The 23,112-nt window shown below is 42.2% G+C and overlaps 2 protein-coding genes across 4 annotated transcripts in view; one reads left to right on the top strand and one right to left on the bottom strand.

The window, feature by feature from the left end:
- LOC310854042 (H(+)/Cl(-) exchange transporter 4-like) overlaps positions 1-5,238 on the bottom strand; it is a gene marked incomplete at its 5' end in the record, with an annotated part of 78,597 nt that extends 73,359 nt beyond the window's left edge. The window contains 2 exons of the mRNA XM_083758520.1: positions 4,387-4,535; positions 5,230-5,238. Coding sequence (XP_083614646.1) covers positions 4,387-4,535; positions 5,230-5,238 — 158 coding nt within the window. The remainder of the gene's footprint in view (positions 1-4,386; positions 4,536-5,229) is intronic.
- A 12,197-nt stretch (positions 5,239-17,435) lies between these two features.
- Positions 17,436-23,112, top strand: part of lancl1 (LanC antibiotic synthetase component C-like 1 (bacterial)) — a 29,227-nt gene continuing 23,550 nt past the window's right edge. For 2 of the 3 annotated variants that reach the window (XM_083758827.1, XM_083758825.1), the window contains exons 1-2: positions 17,436-17,460; positions 21,857-21,973. In XM_083758827.1, the coding sequence (XP_083614953.1) occupies positions 21,887-21,973 (87 nt within the window). In that variant the 5' untranslated portion in view covers positions 17,436-17,460; positions 21,857-21,886. Of the gene's footprint in view, positions 17,473-21,856; positions 21,974-23,112 lie in introns of all 3 variants that reach the window. The other variant, XM_083758826.1, reaches the window with a different exon arrangement.

Genomic DNA, 23,112 nt, shown 5'->3' with positions numbered 1-23,112 from the left:
GGGCCGTACCAACTCCTCCCTCTGTGACAACAGAGGGGTGTCTGAGCCTGACCGTCTCATCCACTCCTCCCCACGGCCGCCTTCAGACCTGACCCACGTCTTACCTTTTTGGTATTAACAACAACTTTGTAAATGAAGTATTTGTTTGGATAGAGTGAAGCAGCGTCCCTCTCCCCCCACCCCCTGTGTGCCCCTCCCCTCCCTCCCACCCCACCCCACCCCCACCCCCACACACACCGACGCCATTGGCTTTGTCCGCTCTACAAAGCCGAGCCCCGCGTGTGGCTTTACTGAGGCTGGTAATTGGATTGAGCTGTTAAGACCCTGTTGCCATTTAGCAGTTAGCTCTCTGAATAAGTTCTGCTGGGGCACAATCTGCAGGCCGATGGGTGTCACAGCGCCTCGCTGTGTGTGTCTGACTGTGTTTATGTGTGTGATGTCACTGTTTGACCACCAGGGCGCCTGTGGTCAGGTCAGTCAGTCAGTCATTCAGAGCCACTGTTGGTTTTGGCAGCAATTTTATAGTTTTAGTCAATTATAATCTCTTCTCTTTGAATAGTTTTCATTTAGTTTTAACCCATTTTTAGTTTGAAAATGACAAGTTTTCTGAAAAAGCTATGTTTCTATATGGGCCGATTCATATACTCCTATTTTACCGCTGTAGTGCCGAAATGATTTCCGCTCGTCGGAAATTTTCAGTAGCACCGAAGAGCCGACTTTAGGACGGTACCCCCCCCACCCCCCCCAAACCTCAAATGACGTATGAATCGGCCCTATGTCAGTCGTTCTTCGTTTCTTTTCCAAAAATATTTTTCAATAGCTAAAGCATAACATGATGCTAACACCAAAAAGGGGTTCCCGCCCCAAAATGGGTTTTAAGTCACATTTTAGTCACCTGGGATGTCTTAGTGTTTAGTCTAGTTTTAGTCGACTAAATGTCATAAGATTTTAGTCGACTAAATCTACAGTTGATTTAGTCGACTTTAAATGTATTCTGGCGGGCCTCGATGCCGTCGTATAATGGCTGATTTGACACGTGCTGAAAATAGCCGATCTACAAGCTCACAACACGTCGCAGCGCGACACGTTGAGAGCCTGTAGATCTGCTATTTTCAGCATGCAACTATAATTGTAACTAGGGATGCACCGATCCGGCTTTTTGGCATTCGATACCGATTTCGATACATGGGGGTCCAGTATCTGCCGATACAGAGTACCGATCCGATACCCCCCACAAAGAAACGTAATAACCTATTAAGCTGTATGCCTCACTGTGTGGAGTCTGGAATCATTATTTTGTGTAAGGCAACATCAAGGCTTGACTTAAACATTACTTTCCCAACTTTGTAAAACAAAATGTAACAAACACAGATATAAATGCACTGAATTATTTATTAAATAACTGTGCAACAATTAGACCAGGTTAATGTGTGCGCAGGCTAGCCTGGCTGCATTCCACATGTCAATACTACACTGCTGTGTCACAGAGGAGGTAGAGTTGTTTTCATACTGTAATTACACATAATTATCGGATCGGATAATGGATCGGCCACCGATCCGATACCCAATCTAGAATTTTAGCCTGGATCGGCGCCGATCTCCGATACGAGTATCGGATCGGTGCATCCCTAATTGTAACCAATTGTAAAAGGTTAAAAACTAGAAATCAGCTAGTGCGTTTGGGGCAAAAACTACATCTCCATTAGAAGGACTGTTTACCCATTTTGGACTGAAGTCGCTTCTAAATCCTGACAGTTTTCTGAAAAACCTATATTTCTGTCAACCTTTTTCATGTCAAGGACCCCCAGAATTATCTGTATTTGGACACGGATAATATGAAGTTCCAGGGACCCCCCCCCCCCCCCCCCCCCAGAAGCAAAGATTTGAGTTAAAAACGTTCGCTCTGAAATAATATATATATATTCAAAGATTTGCGCCACATTTTCACGATTTAAAAACGATAGCAGACGAGCTTGTATGTCTGCTATGAGCTTGTAGATCTGCTATTTTTCAACAGCTAAAGTATAACATGGGGGACCCATTTTGGTGTTAGCATCATGTTATGCTTTATCTATTGAAAAATAGCAGATCTACAAGCTCATATCGCGCCACCGAGTGGCGCGCTACGAGCTTGTAGGTCTGCTATTTTTGAAAAATCGAACAGCGACTGACATTTCTAGAATCTGATCTCAGGTCAGAATGGGTTCATCAGACCAGTGTGTGTCCAGTGGAAACCTCGTATGAATCTGATCTCAGGTCAGAATGGGTTAGAATGCTCACACCTGGGGGGCGAGGCCTCTCGTTACACCTGCTTATCTTTGTCTTCTTCAAAACGTCTGACGTCAATCATCTACAGTACGGTGACGTCATCACCGTACTGTAGATGACGTCAATCATCTACAGTACGGTGTGACATGTTTATGTTTGTGAAGAACTAGCCCTCCTTCCTCGTGGACTGAATAGCGTCTGTTTTAGGAGTTCAGCCTATTGAAGACAGGCTCGAAAGGTTCACTTCTGTGGACTCTAACATTACACCTATAGCTACATGTTTAAGCATGTATTTCTTTACATGTCTTCTGTGGACTCTTAACATTACACCTATAGCTACATGTTTAAGCATTTATTTCATATTTACATGTCTTCTGTGGTCTCTAACATTACACCTATAGCTACATGTTTAAGCATTTATTTCATATTTACATGTCTTCTGTGGTCTCTAACATTACACCTATAGCTACATGTTTAAGCATTTATTTCATATTTACATGTCTTCTGTGGTCTCTAACATTACACCTATAGCTACATGTTTAAGCATTTATTTCAATATTTACATGTCTTCTGTGGTCTCTAACATTACACCTATAGCTACATGTTTAAGCATTTATTTCATATTTACATGTCTTCTCTAACATTACACCTATAGCTACATGTTTAAGCATTTATTTCAATATTTACATGTCTTCTGTGGTCTCTAACATTACACCTATAGCTACATGTTTAAGCATTTATTTCATATTTACATGTCTTGTGTGGACTAACATTACACCTATAGCTACATGTTTAAGCATTTATTTCATATTTACATGTCTTGTGTGGTCTCTAACATTACACCTATAGCTACATGTTTAAGCATTTATTTCATATTTACATGTCTTCTGTGGACTCTAACATTACACCTAGCTACATGTTTAAGCATTTATTTCATGTTTACATGTCTTCTGTGGTCTCTAACATTACACCTACCTACATGTTTAAGCATTTATTTCATATTTACATGTCTTCTGTGGTCTCTAACATTACACCTATAGCTACATGTTTAAGCATTTATTTAATATTTACATGTCTTCTGTAGTCTCTAACATTACACCTATAGCTACATGTTTAAGCATTTATTTCAATATTTACATGTCTTCTGTGGTCTCTAACATTACACCTATAGCTACATGTTTAAGCATTTATTTCATATTTACATGTCTTCTGTGGTCTCTAACATTACACCTATAGCTACATGTTTAAGCATTTATTTCATATTTACATGTCTTCTGTGGTCTCTAACATTACACCTAGCTACATGTTTAAGCATTTATTTCATATTTACATGTCTTCTGTGGACTCTTAACATTACACCTATAGCTACATGTTTAAGCATTTATTTCATATTTACATGTCTTCTGTGGACTCTTAACATTACACCTAGCTACATGTTGTGGACGGATTCTTCTTTTGTTTTTCACTTCTGTTATTATGAGTGTTCTTCAGTACTGTAGTACTGTACTGTATACTACTGTTATTAATCAGTACTGTAGTACCACCTGCTATGGATGTTTGTCTGCAGCCCTAAAGTCACAAACTGCTGCAACAACTGAACATTTGTTCAAAGATTGTTGGACAACAACTTCAGAAACTTTATACATCCACGTATGATAACAGCATCCTAAGGTTAGCAAGGAATATCACCTCTAATGCTAAGCATGTGTTGTATATGGAGAATACAGGTTGCTGCCTTCAGGAAGGAGATATGGTGTACCAGCATACAATAAGGTCAGACTAAAGAGGTCCTTTGTCCACCAGTCGACCTTAATTGAGGCTTAATCAGGAGTTGTAGTAGCCACGGGATAATCTAAGCGGTGGATATTGCTCTTGTCTTCATGTCTGTTATGTATGTAAACTGTCTTGTTCTTTGTGTTTATGTCAAATGTGTGTATATGTGTTCTGCATACTTGGCAGCGGTGTCACCGGACTTGTCAAACCTTACCCTGAAGGAACAGGTGTGTGTGTGTGTGTGTGTGTGTGTGTGTGTGTGTGTGTGTGTGTGTGTGTGTGTGTGTGTGTGTGTGTGTGTGTGTGTGTGTGTGTGTGTGTGTGTGTGTGGGTGGGTGGTCCTACCGTCGGACCCGCAGGGCCAGCCCGCTGAGGCAGCTCTTCACCAGACAGACGGCCCGCTGCCTGGAGCCGTTCACTGGCACAGAGTTCACGCTCAGCACCTCATCTCCAGCCTGGAGAGACACCGCTGCTGCCTCGCTGTCCTCCTCCACCTGCACACACACCCACACACACACACACATTGATTGATTGATTGATAATTATATCAGTTTGTAGAACGGGTACAGTTCAAACGAAGGTACAGTTTTCTGAAAAAGCCTATGTTTCTATGTCAGTCGTCCTTGGATTTTTCAAAAATAGCAGACCTACAAGCTCGTAGCGCGCCACTCGGTGGCGCGCTATGAGCTTGTAGATCTGCTATTTTTCAATAGCTAAAGCATGACATGATGATAACACCAAAACGGAACACGAGGATGAAACAAACAAACAAAAAAAGCACTAAGACTTGTTTACCTGAATGGAAAAGAAAATATTGGTTAAAAAAAAAGAATTGGCTATATATACCCTAATAATAATAGAGAGAAGAACATGTCCAAAGGAATAAGCTGTTCAATACAACACCTTACATCAGGGTTCCCCAATTAATTTTCCTCAAGGGCCATATTTTGACTAGCGTACCAGGCTGGGGGCCGAGTCTGCACGCGCGAGGTCGAGGTCTTGCCCTGAAAATTCATTTTCAGGGCAAGACCCCATTTGAAAAGGATGCCCAGTTTGACATGCATAGGCTACTGACCCCCATTCAATGCCATTTATATCTGGGACCCTTTTTTTTTTTTTTTTAATTCTTTCATGGGCCACAAGGGGGCGCTCTGTGGGCCGCAATCTCTTCTCCAGGTACTTTAATACTTTCACCATTCCTGGAACCATTATATATAGCATTAGGGCTAATAATATATATATATATAAGGATAAGGATCAGATATATAATATAAGATAATATAAGGATCAGAGCTCACCTTAATTAACCCATTCTGACCTGAGATCAGATTCATACGAGGTTTCCACTGGACACACACTGGTCTGATTAACCCATTCTGACCTGAGATCAGATTCATACGAGGTTTCCACTGGACACAACACTGGTCTGATTAACCCATTCTGACCTGAGATCAGATTCTAAAAATGTCAGTCGTTCTTCGATTTTTCAAAAATAGCAGACCTACAAGCTCATAGCGCGCCACTCGGTGGCGCGATATGAGCTTGTAGATCTGCTATTTTTCAATAGCTAAAGCACGACATGATGCTAACACCAAAATGGGTGCCCGTTCAGAATATTGTATGAATATGATGGGTTAAAACTGGAGTATGAATACTTTAGGCCTTTGGAGACGGAGATAAATCAAACTATATGCATTTTTATTTTAGTGACCAAGTTCCAAAGCCTTTCCATTATGGACAAACATCAATAGTCAACGTCTCGTTGTTATTGTGAAATGTTCTCCATACTGATCTTATTCTTATTTGGTGAATATTAATTAGACTGTCATCCTTCAATGACTTCGATATAACATTAATATACCGGTTGTATATATATATACTAATGTTGACTGAAACCAGTGTTGTTTTTGGCAGCAAATTTCTATTTTAGTCTAGTCATAGACTTTGGAATAAAACTTCATCTAGTTGTAGTCATATTGTAGTTACAATTTACAATTTACAATTCAGGCATTTAGCAGACGCTCTTAATCCAGAGCGACTTACATTAAGCAAGAACAAAAGCATGGGAATACATCACATAAAAGCATTTATCATGAAACATGCGTAAGCTACGAAAGTAACAGTGGAATATCTATATTATGAAACTATACATATACTATACATATAACTATACATATTTACTACTATGCTATACATATGTACTATGGCGTGCTATGACTACATACAATGCAATTATAGTGCTGTCTACATAACATGCTATAAGTCTGTATCAAATGCTATCTAAGTCTACAGAAATGCTATCTAAGGGGTTAGGGTAAGTGCCATTGGGCCATGATGGAGTCTGAAAAGGTGGGTTTTCAGGCTACGGCGGAAGATTGGGAGTGATGCTGCAGTTCTGACTGCAATGGGAAGTGCATTCCACAGTTTTGGAGCCAGAAGGGAGAAGGGTTTGGGACGTGTGGAGCGTTGTCGTCCCGGCGTTTTTAGTGAGGGTACTTCCAGCTTCCCTGCGTTGGCTGATCTAGTTACCTGGAAAGTTTTAGTGTAGTCTAGTTTTAGTCAACTAAATATCATAAGACTTTAGTCGACTAAATATACAGGTGATTTAGTCGACTAAATTGTATTTTGGCAGGCCATGCCGTTGTAATGACTGACTTTACACTTGCTGAAAATAGCCGATCTACAAGCTCACAACGCGTCGCGCTGCGAGGAGAAGTGTAAAATGACTTATACTGGATCTGTTGTCCACTAGTCCCTTCCTAACATTTTAGTCTAGTTTTTATTTGTCAACGAAATTGTCAGTATATTTAGTCTTAGTTTCAGTCCTCATAGCTTAGTGTTCATTTAGTTTCCATTTTAGTTTTTGTCAGTGGAAAACGGTAGTCGACGAACATTTTTCGTCTCAGTTTTAGTCGACGAAAACAACACTGACTGAAACCCATAGGACCCATAGACCCATAGACCCATAGAACCCATAGGACCCATAGAACCATAGACCCATAGAACCCATAGAACCCATAGAACCGGTGAGCGGTGAGTCTGCGGTAACCTGACCACCGTAATACATCATTTAGCTCCACAGTAGCTGTAACCAGAGGATGCAACAGACTCAGAAGTCCCCTGCACTAGATCAGATTCTAAAAATGTTCTTCTACATCCTGACAGTTTTCTGAAAAAGCCTATGTTTCTATGTCAGTCGTTCTTTGATTTTTCAAAAATAGCAGACCTACAAGCTCGTAGCGCGCCACTCGGTGGCGCGCTATGAGCTTGTAGATCTGCTATTTTTCAATAGCTAAAGCATGACATGATGCTAACACCAAAACGGTGCGTTTCGCCAACAGAACATGCAAGGAAAATGTGTATATGTATGTGTATGTTAATTCGCATTGCCATTTGTGACTCAATTTGACTGAGGGACTGCCATTGGATTTTTTAGAATATGAAAGCATGGAATCATAGATTCAAATTGACAAATTGACACCCACCAGTTTTGGAGATATGGCTTATAGAGTAATGTGTTGCAGAGAAACAGCGAGTTGAGAAAACAGGCTGTTCACTTCTGTGGACTCTAACATTACACCTATAGCTACATGTTTAAGCATTTATTTCATATTTACATGTCTTCTGTGGACTCTAACATTACACCTATAGCTACATGTTTAAGCATTTATTTCATATTTACATGTCTTCTGTGGTCTCTAACATTACACCTATAGCTACATGTTTAAGCATTTATTTCATATTTACATGTCTTCTGTGGTCTCTAACATTACACCTATAGCTACATGTTTAAGCATTTATTTCATATTTACATGTCTTCTGTGGTCTCTAACATTACACCTATAGCTACATGTTTAAGCATTTATTTCATATTTACATGTCTTCTGTGGTCTCTAACATTACACCTAGCTACATGTTTAAGCATTTATTTCATATTTACATGTCTTCTGTGGTCTCTAACATTACACCTAGCTACATGTTTAAGCATTTATTTCATATTTACATGTCTTCTGTGGTCTCTAACATTACACCTATAGCTACATGTTTAAGCATTTATTTCATATTTGCATGTCTTCTGTGGACTCTAACATTACACCTATAGCTACATGTTTAAGCATTTATTTCATATTTACATGTCTTCTGTGGACTCTAACATTACACATATAGCTACATGTTTAAGCATTATTTCATATTTACATGTCTTCTGTGGACTCTAACATTACACCTATAGCTACATGTTTAAGCATTTATTTCATATTTACATGTCTTCTGTGGTCTCTAACATTACACCTATAGCTACATGTTTAAGCATTTATTTCATATTTACATGTCTTCTGTGGTCTCTAACATTACACCTATAGCTACATGTTTAAGCATTTATTTCATATTTACATGTCTTCTGTGGACTCTAACATTACACCTATAGCTACATGTTTAAGCATTTATTTCATATTTACATGTCTTCTGTGGTCTCTAACATTACACCTATAGCTACATGTTTAAGCATTTATTTCATATTTACATGTCTTCTGTGGTCTCTAACATTACACCTATAGCTACATGTTTAAGCATTTATTTCATATTTACATGTCTTCTGTGGTCTCTGACATTACACCTATAGCTACATGTTTAAGCATTTATTTCATATTTACATGTCTTCTGTGGTCTCTGACATTACACCTATAGCTACATGTTTAAGCATTTATTTCATATTTACATTTTTCAGCTCTGACACTTATTTCAGACATGCTCTAGTAGTGACTATATGACCCCACTGACCCCGGCTGCAGGACTATTGTAACTGTGTGCATTATGAGTCTGTGTACTGTATATACAGTGTGCGGCACTATTATCATGTTTACGATATTCTTTTCAGGCTAGCAGAGATAATTTCTGGAACATGAGCTACAAAACCAACCTCAATGCAAACGGATAACAATGTTATCTTATCTTCCTCGTGCAATATCACGATAAGCTGACACAAAGCAACCCATATCCCCAGGTCCATATAAGCCTAATGCACTTCACTGCTGTTCCATTCAGGCTATGGGACTGTTCTCTATGAGGGTAGTCCACCATGTCGTCCATGGTGTGTTTCTGCTGCCAGTAGTGACCCTATAACAGTAGTGAACAGTAGTGACCCTAAAGCAGTAGTGAACAGTAGTGACCCTATAGCAGTAGTGAACAGTAGTGACCCTATAGCAGTAGTGAACAGTAGTGAACAGTAGTGACCCTATAGCAGTAGTGAACAGTAGTGAACAGTAGTGACCCTATAGCAGTAGTGAACAGTAGTGAACAGTAGTGACCCTATAGCAGTAGTGAACAGTAGTGAACAGTAGTGACCCTATAGCAGTAGTGAACAGTAGTGAACAGTAGTGACCCTATAGCAGTAGTGAACAGTAGTGAACAGTAGTGACCCTATAGCAGTAGTGAACAGTAGTGAACAGTAGTGACCCTATAGCAGTAGTGAACAGTAGTGAACAGTAGTGACCCTATAGCAGTAGTGAACAGTAGTGGACCTATAGCCTCAAACATCATTGGGAAGAGACAGGAACCCCTTTTGGTGTTTTAACCCATTCTGACCTGAGATCAGATTCTAAAAATGTCTATTAGATCCTGACAGTTTAATTATTAACCCATTCTGACCTGATGTCAGATTCGGTGGCGCGATATGAGCTTGTAGATCTGCTATTTTTCAATAGCTAAAGCACGACATGATGCTAACATCAAAATGGATTCCCGCCCCAAAATGGGTTAAAGTATTATGTTATACTTTAGCTATCGAAGAATAGCAGATCTACAAGCTCATATAGTGCCGCGCTATGAGCTTGTAGGTCTGCTATTATTTATTTTTTTAATCGTGAAAATGTAGTGCGAACCTTTGAATATATATTCTTTCAACACGGACGTTTTTAACTAAAATCTTTGCTCCTGGGGGGGGGGGGACATATTTTCAGATGGGGGTCGGCGGCCAATTACATATATTTTTGGAGGTCCTTGACATGAAAATGTTTGAGAACCGCTGACATATAGAAACATTCGTTTTTTTCAGAATCGGTGCCGTGTTCATTAGTCAGAAGGTTCATTGTTCCGAAATTACTATCCCTATCTCTAACCCTAACCTAACGGCAAGCACGGGAGCAGTGCATGTTCGCCAACCGGGGCGGCTGTGGCTCAGGAGGTAGAGCAGGTCGTCCAATGATCCGTGGGTCGGCGGTTCGAATCCCGGCTCCTCCTCCTCCTGTCTACATGTGGAAGTGTCCTTGAGCAAAGACACTGAACCCCACATTGCTCCCGATGTGCTGGTTGGTGTGTGAATGTGTGTGTGAATGGGTGAATGTAATGCACAATCTATGTAAAGGTGTGTGAATGGGTGAATGTAATGCACAATCTATGTAAAGGTGTGTGAATGGGTGAATGTAATGCACAATCTATGTAAAGGTGTGTGAATGGGTGAATGTAATGCACAATCTATGTAAAGGTGTGTGAATGGGTGAATGTAATGCACAATCTATGTAAAGGTGTGTGAATGGGTGAATGTAATGCACACTCTATGTAAAGGTGTGTGAATGGGTGAATGTAATGCACAATCTATGTAAAGGTGTGTGAATGGGTGAATGTAATGCACAATCTGTGTAAAGCTCCTTGGATAAAGGCGCTATATAAATGCACCATTTACCATTTATTCGTACGTCTCTAAATGTTTTGATGAATTGAAAATGGTGGGCCCTATTGTAAACAAGTGTAATGCTTTATATGGTGTCGTCCACTCACTGTTAACAGTTTTTGTATTGAGTTGTACTTGAAATGTACTGTAATTCTGCAAACTGTTAATAAATCAATCAAGTCGTTGAATCAATCAAGTCCTGATCGAATCAATGCAAAGCCTCTGTAGACATTTTTAAAGCTCAGCTCAAGACCCACTTCTACAACATTGCTTTTAATTGATCTTTTTTTGTTTTGTTATTCATGTCCTCACTGTATTGCATTACTGCTTGTTTGTCGTTGCCTTGCTTTTCTTTTATTCTCCATTGTTCTGTAAAGCACTTTGAGCTGCATTTCGTGTCATGAAAGGTGCTATACAAATAAAGTTTTATTATTATTATTATTATTATGTAAATCAGAGGCACCCCCCCCCCCCCTGCAAATACATGATCGCAAGCATAATTATTATATGGATGCTACCACTGGAATTTAACTTTTTGTTTTTTAAAACGTGATTGATTGATTGATTGAAATCTTTATTAACAGTTTGTAGAATTTACAGTACATTTTAAGCACAAACTCAATACAAAGACTGTCAACTGTGAGTGGACGACCCAATTAAGCATTACACTTGTTTACAACAGGGTCCACATTGTTCAATTCATCAAAACATTTAAGGACATACAAACATTTAGAGACATACAAATAGACATTTCTCTGTAGGTAAAGAACAGAACAGGAATTCATCATATGGGAAGCAAAAAAGGGAAAAGATACAATATACAGTGAGGGAAAATGGGGTGGGGGGGTGGGGGGGATTCAGATTTTACAGAGGCCAGTTTCGAATTGCAGCCGTCCGTAGGTGCCCTTTGAGAGCGGTTTTGAAGGAGTCAAGGGATTCACATGTCTTAATGACTGTTGGTAGGGCGTTCCACATTTTGGTGGCATAGGAGCGAAAAGAATTTAGTCCCTTGTTTGTGCCGAATCTGGGTTGTACATGGTTTGTTGCACTCCCTCTGGTGTTGTGGGTGTGGACTTCGTTTACATTAAGGAAGTATTTTAGACAGGTACATGGGTATCTTGGTGGTGTATCGAATCTTGTGGACCAGACCCATTGCAAGATGCTGTACTCTGTCGTCGACCCTAAGCCATCCCAGCCTGTCAAAGTGGGCAGGGGTGAGGTGGGTTCGGGGGGTGAGGCCAAGTAGGAGCCTGACCAGTTTGTTTTGAGAGGTCTGGAGCCTTGTTTTAAGGGCCTTTGAGGTGCTGTGGTACAAGAGGTGGATGCATAGTCAAAGAAACCTTGTACGAGGGCTCCTGTTAAGGTCTTCAAGGTGTTTTTGCTGACCAGTGAGGAGATCCTGTGAATGAATCCTATATAAACTATACTCACCATGTCATTCTACACGTATATATTAATTATATACGCTTCTTCCACAGACATCCATAATGATGATGATGATCACATAGTTTGTAAACTATAGTTTGTAAACAAAGGTTTATAATAGAATGCATCCTTGTAGAAACGTTTCCTCCGTCTGTTTCAGTTCAACAACAGGTGCATGTTATTGTTGTGATGATCATATCCTTTAGTTTCTTGTTTTCTTCAGTGACTACTCGATCAGAGACTGTCTGTCCGATCGATCGATTGACAAACTGATTGATTGATTGATTGATTGATTGATCGATCGCCGCGCGTTACGTGTAGCTTCTTCTGTTGTTGTTGTACGACTCGAGGTTTAACAGTTAAACTTCTTCTCTAACGTCCGTGTAACCTATAGTCTCTCTCTCTCTCTCTCTCTCTCGCTCTCTCTCTCTCTCTCTCTCTCTCTCTCTCTCCTCTCTCTCTCTCTCTCTCTCTCTCTCTCTCTCGTCGAGCTGCAAGTGGCAACAATCACACACACGCACGAGCACGCACACACACACACTGGCTAGTGTGTGGTAGTACCAGTGGACACCCCATAGCCCAGAGGGACAGGCGCACTGCCATTGGCTAGTTACGTTTACAATAGTTTTATTTATGATGAAAGTATGGAATCAGCCAATCAGCTGCCTATTGTTAATGAATGAATGAATGGATGAATGAATGAATGAATGAGTGAGTGAGTGAGTGAATGAATGAATGAATGGATGAATGAATGAATGAGTGAGTGAATGGATGAGTGAGCGAGCGTGCGTGCGTGTGTGTGTGTGTGTGTGTGTGTGCGTGCGTGCGTCATGAATGAATGAATGCATACAATAAATTAATATAGATTGATGGTGGATTACACTATATGAGTGTATTGTATGGAGTAGGCTATGGAGTCATAGCTGCATGGTTACAATGACAGACAGGCCTCAATATGCATCAACCATTATAACAAAGAACTTTTGTTTTAGGTAACCATGGATACGGGCTGTGGTATAAACGGGTTTGGTTACCAGGGCAACCAACGGGCCGATCCCATGGCCTGAGCGGCCAGACCATGGGATCCCATCTCGTCCCATGACTCAGTCAGCCTAAAATGTGTAAATTCCACAAAGAAGTGGAATTTACACATATTTTTGGTTATAAATAGGAATTAAATAAAGGTGTAAACAGAGCTGTGTTATATTATCACTTTGGGTAATTAATACTATATCTTGTGAAACTATAAAAAGCCTTTTCTGTCAGAGATAGTTATACAATATACTTTTGATAAACAGTGTACACATAATGGTCTCTCTCTCTCCTCCCTCTCTCTCTCTCTCTCTCTCTCTCTCTCTCCTTCCTCTCTCTCTCTCTCTCTCTCTGACTGTCTCTCTCTCCCTCTCCCTCTCTCTCTCTCTCCTCCCTCTCTCTCTCTCTCTCTCTCTCTCTCTCCTCTCTCTCTCTCTCTCTCTCTCTCTCTCTCTCTCTCTCTCTCCCTCTCTCTCTCTCTCTCTCCTCCCTCTCTCCCTCTCTCTCTCTCTCTCTCTCTCTCTCTCTCTCTCTCTCTCTCTCTCTCTCTCTCTCTCTCCCTCTCTCTCTCTCTCTCTCTCTCTCTCTCTCTCTCTCTCTCTCTCTCTCTCTCTATCTCTCTCTCTCTCTCCACCAGTGACCACCCAGTTTCCCTGAGGCAGCAGCGCCCCCTGCTGGCCGCAGCGCGGTACTGAGGTGGAGTCGGTGCTGAGGCTGGTTTGGTTGAGCTGAAAACTACCGTTTATTTTCATAGGGATTTAATATTCTATGCATTACAATAATTGTTTATTGCATGTCTTTATCAACAATTCAGTAAAGTAACAGAGAAATCCTTCCGAATTGTAATTATATGTCAGTATACTTATGAGTAAATATAATGTATAGCCACGTCACGTTTTTGGTTTACGACTCGAGTTAAAATCAGCCGTGACGTCATAATTAGCTGCAAAAGATCCCCCCCCCCCCTCACTTTTAATAAACCTTTCGCACAGCTTTCCAAGTTTCCAGCTTGCATGGATTTAATCTCGCAGAGGCTTTAATTCATTACAGCAAGAATTTGTGACTGACGAGAAAGCGTGACTGTCGCAGCCATGTGTTCATTTGTTCAAAGCCATATAAGGAGATTTGGCTCCCCATTTGAACGGTGACCCAAATCACGGTCACTGATTTGGAATTTTGGAGTCAGCGATTGATTGATTGATTGATTGATTGAAATATTCATCAACAGTTTGTAGAATCACAGTACATTTCAAGCACAAACTCAGTACAAAGACTGTTAACTGTGAGTGGACGACCCAATTAAGCATTACACTTGTTTACAACAGGGTCCACATTGTTCAATTCATCAAGACATACAAATAGACACTTCTATGTAGTTAAAGAACAGAACAGGAATTCATCATATAGGAAGCAAAAAGGGAAAAGATACATATACAGTGAGGGGAAAGGGATTTGGCGACAGTGCTGCAAAAAAGCTTTTTCCTGAAGCCAGGATGTTGGCTGTATAGTTTCAAAGCTGCTGCTGCTGCTGCTGCTGCTGCTGCTGCTGCTGCTGCTGCTGCTGCTGCTGCTGCTGCTATGACAACTGTTGTTTTCTTCTAGGCTTTTTGAAGTAGTTGGAGCCCCTCCACAGGTTTGTTTTTAGTTCAATGTCAATTTGTTTTAACCCATTCTGACCGGGCACCCATTTTGGTGTCGGCATCATGTCGTGCTTTAGCTATTTAAAAATAGCAGATCTACAAGCTCGTATCGCGCCACCGAGTGGCGCGATACGAGCTTGTAGGTCTGCTATTTTTTGAAAAAATCGAACGACTGACATTTTTTTAATCTGATCTCAGGTCAGAATGGGTTCGTCAGACCAGTGTGTGTCCAGTGGAAAACTCGTATGAATCTGATCTCAGGTCAGAATGTTTTAAAACCTCCGGGACAATGAAGGGAAAATGTACGTCATCTTAATTGTCCCCTAACACAAACATGAAATGCCATTTTAATTGAATGTTTGTGTTTGTTTTACATCACCATTACATCACCTATAATCAACATGAGTTTAATATATTAGCACCCCTCACTTCACATGGGTGTGATTTTCTTCCCATAATATGTCTAACAATAATTTAACTCTTGAGAGCGTTAAATGAAACCAAATGGGGTCCATTTGGTTTCATTTTACGCTCTCAATATCTATAAGGGTCCATTTGGCTACCAACTCTTCATTCAGCTGGGGACCACCTGGAACCCCCTCAAGGACCACTGGTGGTCCCCGGACCACCTGGTTGAGAACCACTGCCTGTAACCCTGCAAATAAACAAGTCATGCAGCACCCCTCCTCCTAAACAGCAGGTGGCAGCACCGCTCTAGAAACGCAATAAGTTTAGCCCAGTGTTGCCATGTCCGCTTGTTATAAGCGTTATATTATGTTACTTGTTGTGTTCTATAAAGTTGCTTGTAATTATTGGTAGTTGCTGCATGGTTGCGTTTTTTGGGGGGACTTGTTTCTAAAGTATAGTTGCTGATTTGGCTTCCTAATGGCATTTAAACCAGTTCCATGTCTTGTCAAGGACCCCCAATTAATGTAATAATTTAATAATTGTAATAAAATAATATAAAGGACCCTTAGCCTACATTAACATCTAAACACATATTTTGTGCCAGGGACCCTCCATATCTATCAGCTCTGTGGCCTTGTTAGAGTGTCCGCCCTGAGACTGGGAGGTCGGGGTTCAATTCAGACCAAAGACTGTACAAATGGGACCCAGTGCCTCCCTGCTTGACACTCAGCATCAAAGGGTTGGATTGGGGGGGGGGTCAGTCCCTGCTTGGCACTCAGCATCAAGGGTTGGATTGGGGGGTCAGTCCCTGCTTGGCACTCAGCATCAAGGGTTGGATTGGGGGGTCAGTCCCTGCTTGGCACTCAGCATCAAAGGGTTGGATTGGGGGGGTCAGTCCCTGCTTGGCACTCAGCATCAAGGGTTGGATTGGGGGGTCAGTCCCTGCTTGGCACTCAGCATCAAGGGTTGGATTGTGGGGTCAGTCCCTGCTTGGCACTCAGCATCAAGGGTTGGATTGTGGGGGTCAGTCCTGCTTGGCACTCAGCATCAAGGGTTGGATTGTGGGGTCAGTCCCTGCTTGGCACTCAGCATCAAGGGTTGGATTGTGGGGTCAGTCCCTGCTTGGCACTCAGCATCAAGGGTTCGATTGGGGGGGTCAGTCCCTGCTTGGCACTCAGCATCAAGGGTTGGATTGGGGGGGTCAGTCCCTGCTTGGCACTTAGCATCAAGGGTTGGATTGGGGGGTCAGTCCCTGCTTGACACTCAGCATCAAGGGTTGGATTGGGGGGTCAGTCCCTGCTTGACACTCAGCATCAAGGGTTGGATTGGGGGGGGTCAGTCCCTGCTTGGCACTCAGCATCAATGGGTTGGATTGGGGGGTCAGTCCCTGCTTGGCACTCAGCATCAAGGGTTGGATTGGGGGGGGGGGGGGGGGTCAGTCCCTGCTTGGCACTCAGCATCAAGGGTTGGATTGGGGGGGGGGGGGGGGGGTCAGTCCCTGCTTGGCACTCAGCATCAATGGGTTGTATTGGGGGGTCAGTCCCGATTTGTGCGTTAAAATGTGTCACAAATATTCCACATTTGTCTTTTTTTTAATGCATTGCTGAGTGCCAAGCAGGGACCAGTGTTGTTTTCGTCGAATAAAACTAAGACGAAAAATGTTCGTCGACTACCTTTTTTCACTGACTAAAACTAAATAAAAACGAATCTATGATGACTAAAACTAAGACTAAATATACTGACAATTTCGTCAACAAATAAAACTAGACTAAAATGTTAGTAAGGGATAGTGGACAAGAGATCCAGTTTTATGCTGGGTTGCATGCTGAAAATAGCAGATTTACAAACTCACAAGTGAGAGATTGTGAGATTGTATATCTGCTATTTTCAGCATGCAACCAAAGTGTAAAATATGTCATTACAACGACATCAAGGCCCGTCGAAACACATTTTAGTCGACAAAATCAACTGTAGATTTAGTCGACTAAAATCGTATGACATTTAGTCAAAAACTAAAACTAGACTAAACACTAGAGCATTCCAGGTGACTAAAATGTGACTAAAACTCAGTGAAAACTATTCAAGAGACTATTCATGACGTAAAAACTAAAATAGAAATTTGCAACTGGCAGAGGGACTCTTTCTGCTTCCTCTTAACCGACCTGGCAACCCCCCTGGCTTCGCCCCGGAACAACAACACCCCCCAGTCAGAGGTCAGAGTTCACCAGGTCATTCTGCAGTGCGGTGGTATGTCTCTCTGTGTGTTTTATTAACGCTCATCTTTTTTTATTATTCTCTCATCTTTTTACTTTTATTTTTACAACTCGTTATTTAATGTCGTCCGGTGTTTTTTAACCCCACGGGACGCTATTAACCGTTATTATCGTCACTGTTGTTGTTGTCGTCGGGGTTTTCATTCGCGCGCCGTTCGGGTGTTGTGGGAAAAAAAAACGGAAAAGCTAAAAGCTAATGCTAACACGCTGCTGCAGTGATTGAACATGTCTAGTGTGTGTGCGCGCGTGTGCGCGCGTGTTTGTATCTGTGTGTGTGCGTGTGTATGTGTGTGCGCGCGCGCGGGGGTGTTTTATGTTTTGGTATTTTTTTTCCACAATGTGTGTTTTTAATATCAGTGTGTTTTTAATACATCAATAAGGCCCTTCATTTATTTATTCACTGTTTTAATCCACACGGACCACCATTATGGTGACATTTAGCCTCTTTTCATTCATTGATTGATACATGTATTAACAGTTTGCAGAATTTACAGTACATTTTTCAAGCACAAACTCAATACAGAGACTGTTAACTGTGAGTTGGACGACCCAATTAAGCATTACACTTGTTTACAACAGGGTCCACCTTGTTCAATTCATCAAAACATTTAGAGACATACAAATAGACACTTCTGGCGAGTTCTGTAGTTAAAGAACAGAACAGGAATTCATCATATAGGAAGCAAAAAGGGAGAAGATACATATACAGTGAGGGGGAAAGGGCCACGGACCACCATCTGATGACATTTAGCCTCTCAGACCCATCTGAGCCACGGACCACCATCTGATGACATTTAGCCTCTCAGACCCATCTGAGCCACGGACCACCATCTGATGACATTTAGCCTCTCAGACCCATCTGAGCCACGGACCACCATCTGATGACATTTAGCCTCTCAGACCCAAAACTAAAGAATATTTTGATATTGTTGGATAATGTTTTGTCCACAGTTCCATGCTGTATTGATGTTGGTACCATTAGGAGAGATTACAGGCAAACGTTGATCAAAATAACAATTCCTAAACATTCTCTAATTGTGTAGACCTAATTTAAGTCTTGAGAGCGTAAAATGAAACCAAATGGACGCGTAAATAAGATTTATAAGGGTTAAATATCTTAATATCTTAACTAGGTGGTCTCCGGACCACCTGGAACCCCCTCAAGGACCGCTAGGTGGTCTCCGGACCACCTGGAACCCCCTCAAGGACCTCTAGGTGGTCTCCGGACCACCTGGAACCCCCTCAAGGACCTCTAGGTGGTCTCCGGACCACCTGGAACCCCCTCAAGGACCTCTAGGTGGTCTCCGGACCACCTGGAACCCCCTCAAGGACCTCTAGGTGGTCTCCGGACCACTTGGAACCCCCTCAAGGCCCGCTAGGTGGTCTCCGGACCACCTGGAACCCCCTCAAGGCCCACTAGGTCGTCTCCGGACCACCTGGAACCCCCTCAAGGCCCACTAGGTCGTCTCCGGACCACCTGGAACCCCCTCAAGGCCCGCTAGGTGGTCTCCGGACCACCTGGAACCCCCTCAAGGCCCACTAGGTGGTCTCCGGACCACCTGGAACCCCCTCAAGGCCCACTAGGTGGTCTCCGGACCACCTGGAACCCCCTCAAGGACCTCTAGGTGGTCTCCGGACCACCTGGAACCCCCTCAAGGACCTCTAGGTGGTCTCCGGACCACCTGGAACCCCCTCAGTCCGGTCCTGATGAAAATGTGAAATAAAGTTGATATTAGCAACAACATTAAGCAAGACTTTCACAAAGACAAAATACTGTAGACACTAAATTGAAATGAAATAAAAAATGGGATGAAAAAAATAAAAATAATGATCTATTAATACTACTACTACTAATAATACACAACAAACTACTGGTAAAAAGTTAACAGTTAATGGAATCGTCAAAACTCCTGCATTTGATCATCCATTTATATCAGGTTAGATTAGACGTTGTGGTTTTATCCAGTTAGTGTACATTCCCCATAATGTTCCAGACAATGTTTTAATTGTTTTTTTTCTTTTTAAATATTTCTGCTTGTAGCAGATTTGTTTCAAATGTAAAGTGCGTTATAAATACAATGTATTATTATTATTATTATGGCCACTATAATGTTTTAGTTATTACGTAGCTTAATATTCTACTGCCTGTATTCTTCTTATAAATATAAAAAGATACTCCACTGGGCAGGCTGTGGGCTAGCCCCTCCCCTCAGTGGGCAGGCTGTGGGCTAGCCCCTCCCCTCAGTGGGCAGGCTGTGGGCTAGCCCCTCCCCTCAGTGGGCAGGCTGTGGGCTAGCCCCTCCCCTCAGTGGGCAGGCTGTGGGCTAGCCCCTCCCCTCAGTGGGCAGGCTGTGGGCTAGCCCCTCCCCTCAGTGGGCAGGCTGTGGGCTAGCCCCTCCCTCCCCTCAGTGTTGCCAAACTGGGTAGTAAAAACAGGGACTAAATATGCAATTTAAGCCTTTTTTTAAGACGAGAACGCATCTTTGTTCAATGTTGTCACCTTTAGCTTTCAACCACGTTTAACCATTATTTTACACTATATATTGAAGAATAGCAGAACTACACGCGTACTGTAGTCTGTAGATGTGCTATTTTTTGCAATATCGAGAAAGTATGTGAATACTGAATATAATAATAATATATTAATTCAGTTCGGTTTTTAACTGGAACAACATGTTATCAGATGGGGGTCGGCGGGCCAATTGTATATATTTTTGGGGGTCCTTGACATGGAAATGTTTGAGAACGACTGACATACAGTAGAAACATGAGGTTATTCAGAGAACTCAGGATTTAGAATACCGTTCTCATAATATTATCCCTAAATGGGATAATATGATCTCAAAAAGTCGAGGGAGGAAGACGTCTCCGCTACAGATCTTGCGTGACCGCCCGGTCAATAGTGAACTGGAGCGGGGGCTTTATTTTTATTTTTTACCTTTACCAACCTGCGCGACCAAAGTGAAGCGACAGTGGAAAGGAAATATCTTCAGGTTTTAACCCATTTTGGTGTTAGCATTATGTTATGCTTTAACTATTGAAAAATAGCAGATCTACAAGCTCGTAGTGCGCCACCGAGTGGCGCACTACGAGCTCGTAGGTCTGCTATTTTTGAAAAAATCGAAGAACGACTGACATAGAAACATAGCTTTTTCAGAAAACTGCCAGGATGTAGAAGACATTTTTTAGAATCTGATCTCAGGTCAGAATGGGTTCACACACCTTCAGCCCCCCTGAATTAACCTTCCACTCCTCGCCAATATAGACTGAATTAACCTTCCACTCCTCACCAATATAGACTGAATTAACCTTCCACTCCTCGCCAATATAGACTGAATTAACCCATTCTGACCGGGCACCCATTTTGGTGTCGGCATCATGTTATGCTTTAGCTATTTAAAAATAGCAGATCTACAAGCTCATATCGCGCCACCGAGTGGCGCGATACGAGCTTGTAGGTCTGCTATTTTTTGAAAAATCGAAGAACGACTGACATTTTCAGAATCTGATCTCAGGTCAGAATGGGTTCATCAGACCAGTGTGTGTCCGGCGGAAACCTCGTATGAATCTGATCTCAGGTCAGAATGGGTTAACCTTCAACTCCTCGCCAGACAGCCCAATGGCCAATCAGATGGTGGTCCGTGGCTCAGATGGGTCTGATAGGCTAAATGTCATCAGATGGTGGTCCGTGGCTCAGATGGGTCTGAGAGGCTAAATGTCATCAGATGGTGGTCCGTGGCTCAAATGGGTCTGAGAGGCTAAATGTCATCAGATGGTGGTCTGTGGCTCAGATGGGTCTGAGAGGCTAAATGTCATCAGATGGTGGTCCGTGGCTCAGATGGGTCTGAGAGGCTAAATGTCATCAGATGGTGGTCCGTGGCTCAGATGGGTCTGAGAGGCTAAATGTCATCAGATGGTGGTTCCGTGGCTCAGATGGGTCTGAGAGGCTAAATGTCATCAGATGGTGGTCCGTGGCTCAGATGGGTCTGAGAGGCTAAATTTCATCAGATGGTGGTCCGTGGCTCAGATGGGTCTGAGAGGCTAAATGTCATCAGATGGTGGTCCGTGGCTCAGATGGGTCTGAGAGGCTAAATGTCATCAGACGGTGGTCCGTGGCTCAGATGCTGAATAACTAAATAATGGACCTTGATGTGAAGATGGTGTAAAGTAACTTAAGTAATAAGAATTATTCACGCTTCACGTGAATAATTCCAATGTCCACATTATTTATGATACTAATAGACTGTTATTGTTAAATATATTCTACAGTATGATACTAATAGACTGTTATTGTTAAATATATTCTACATTATGATACTAATAGACTAGTGATGTTATTGATAAGTATATTGTACATTGTGTTGTTCCAGTTTGAAAGCAGCGCAGCGGCAGCAGACGTCATGGACACCAGAGCCTTACAGAACCCCTACCCCGACTACGATGGCAGCCCTGCATCCACACAGGCTCTGTTCGATGCCCAGGGAAAGGTACGGAAGTCTGTGTGTGTGTGTGTGTGTGTGTGTGTGTGTGTGTGTGTGTCACTGTGTGTGTGTGTGTGTCACTGTGTGTGTGTGTGTGTGTGTGTGTGTGTGTGTGTGTCACTGTGTGTGTGTGTGTGTGTGTGTGTGTGTGTGTGTGTCACTGTGTGTGTGTGTGTGTGTGTGTGTCACTGTGTGTTAGGCTTGGGCGATATAGATTTTTTTGTATAGATGACCTGAGATCAGATTCTAAAAATGTTCTAAAAATCATTCTAAAAATGTCAGTCGTTCTTCGATTTTTCAAAAATATCAGACCTACAAGCTCGTAGCGCGCCACTCGGTGGCGCGATATGAGCTTGTAGATCTGCTATTTTTCAATAGCTAAAGCATAACATGATGCTGACACCAAAATGCATGGGTTCCCGTTCAGAATGCATTTTTCCTACGGGAAAAATGCATTGGGATTCATTTCCTGGGCCACTCGTCGTTCTGAAAAGGGGGAGGGACTGCGACGCTCTATTGATGCCGTGAATGATACCGCGATAATCCGCATTATCGATTATTATCGGCCTTTTTCGTTTGGCTGGAACCCGAAATGCTGTCAAAGTATTTCCAGGTGCTTTTTTTTTTACGAACCAACTTGCTATAGACTTGTTACTCTCACCGGCGCCATGTTTTGTTTGCCTTCCTGGGCGGAGGCGGTCCGACAATGCTGCTGTCGCCTCGTCGCCGTAATTCAGCGTCAGTGCCAGTCAATGCACGGACACTAAGTTATTACTAGGCAAATTATAGTTGTTTAAAATGAAATACTCGTAAATTTAATCACACAGACACACACACACACATACATACAGTAATGTAGACGTTTATTAAAAAAAGATTACGATATTAGTATCATGACGGTATTCGGTATTATTTATATACTTCCGGTTGTTTTTAGGATTGATTTTAAAATTATTTTACTTGTCTATAAAGCTCTCAATGGTCTCGCACCTTCCTACCTACATGACTGATTGACTGCCTGCCTAAATATGTCCCAAACCGCCCGCTAAGGTCTTCCACTGCTGGCCTGCTCGCTTTGCCTAAAAAAATGGCAACTAAAAAATACGGGGAAGCAGCTTTTTGCTACTACGGGCCGTCGGCATGGA

This window comes from Protomyctophum parallelum (genome assembly GCF_964188405.1).
Source record: "Protomyctophum parallelum genome assembly, chromosome: 23".
NCBI lineage: Eukaryota > Metazoa > Chordata > Actinopteri > Myctophiformes > Myctophidae > Protomyctophum > Protomyctophum parallelum.
This window is presented reverse-complemented; position numbering and strand designations above follow the sequence as displayed.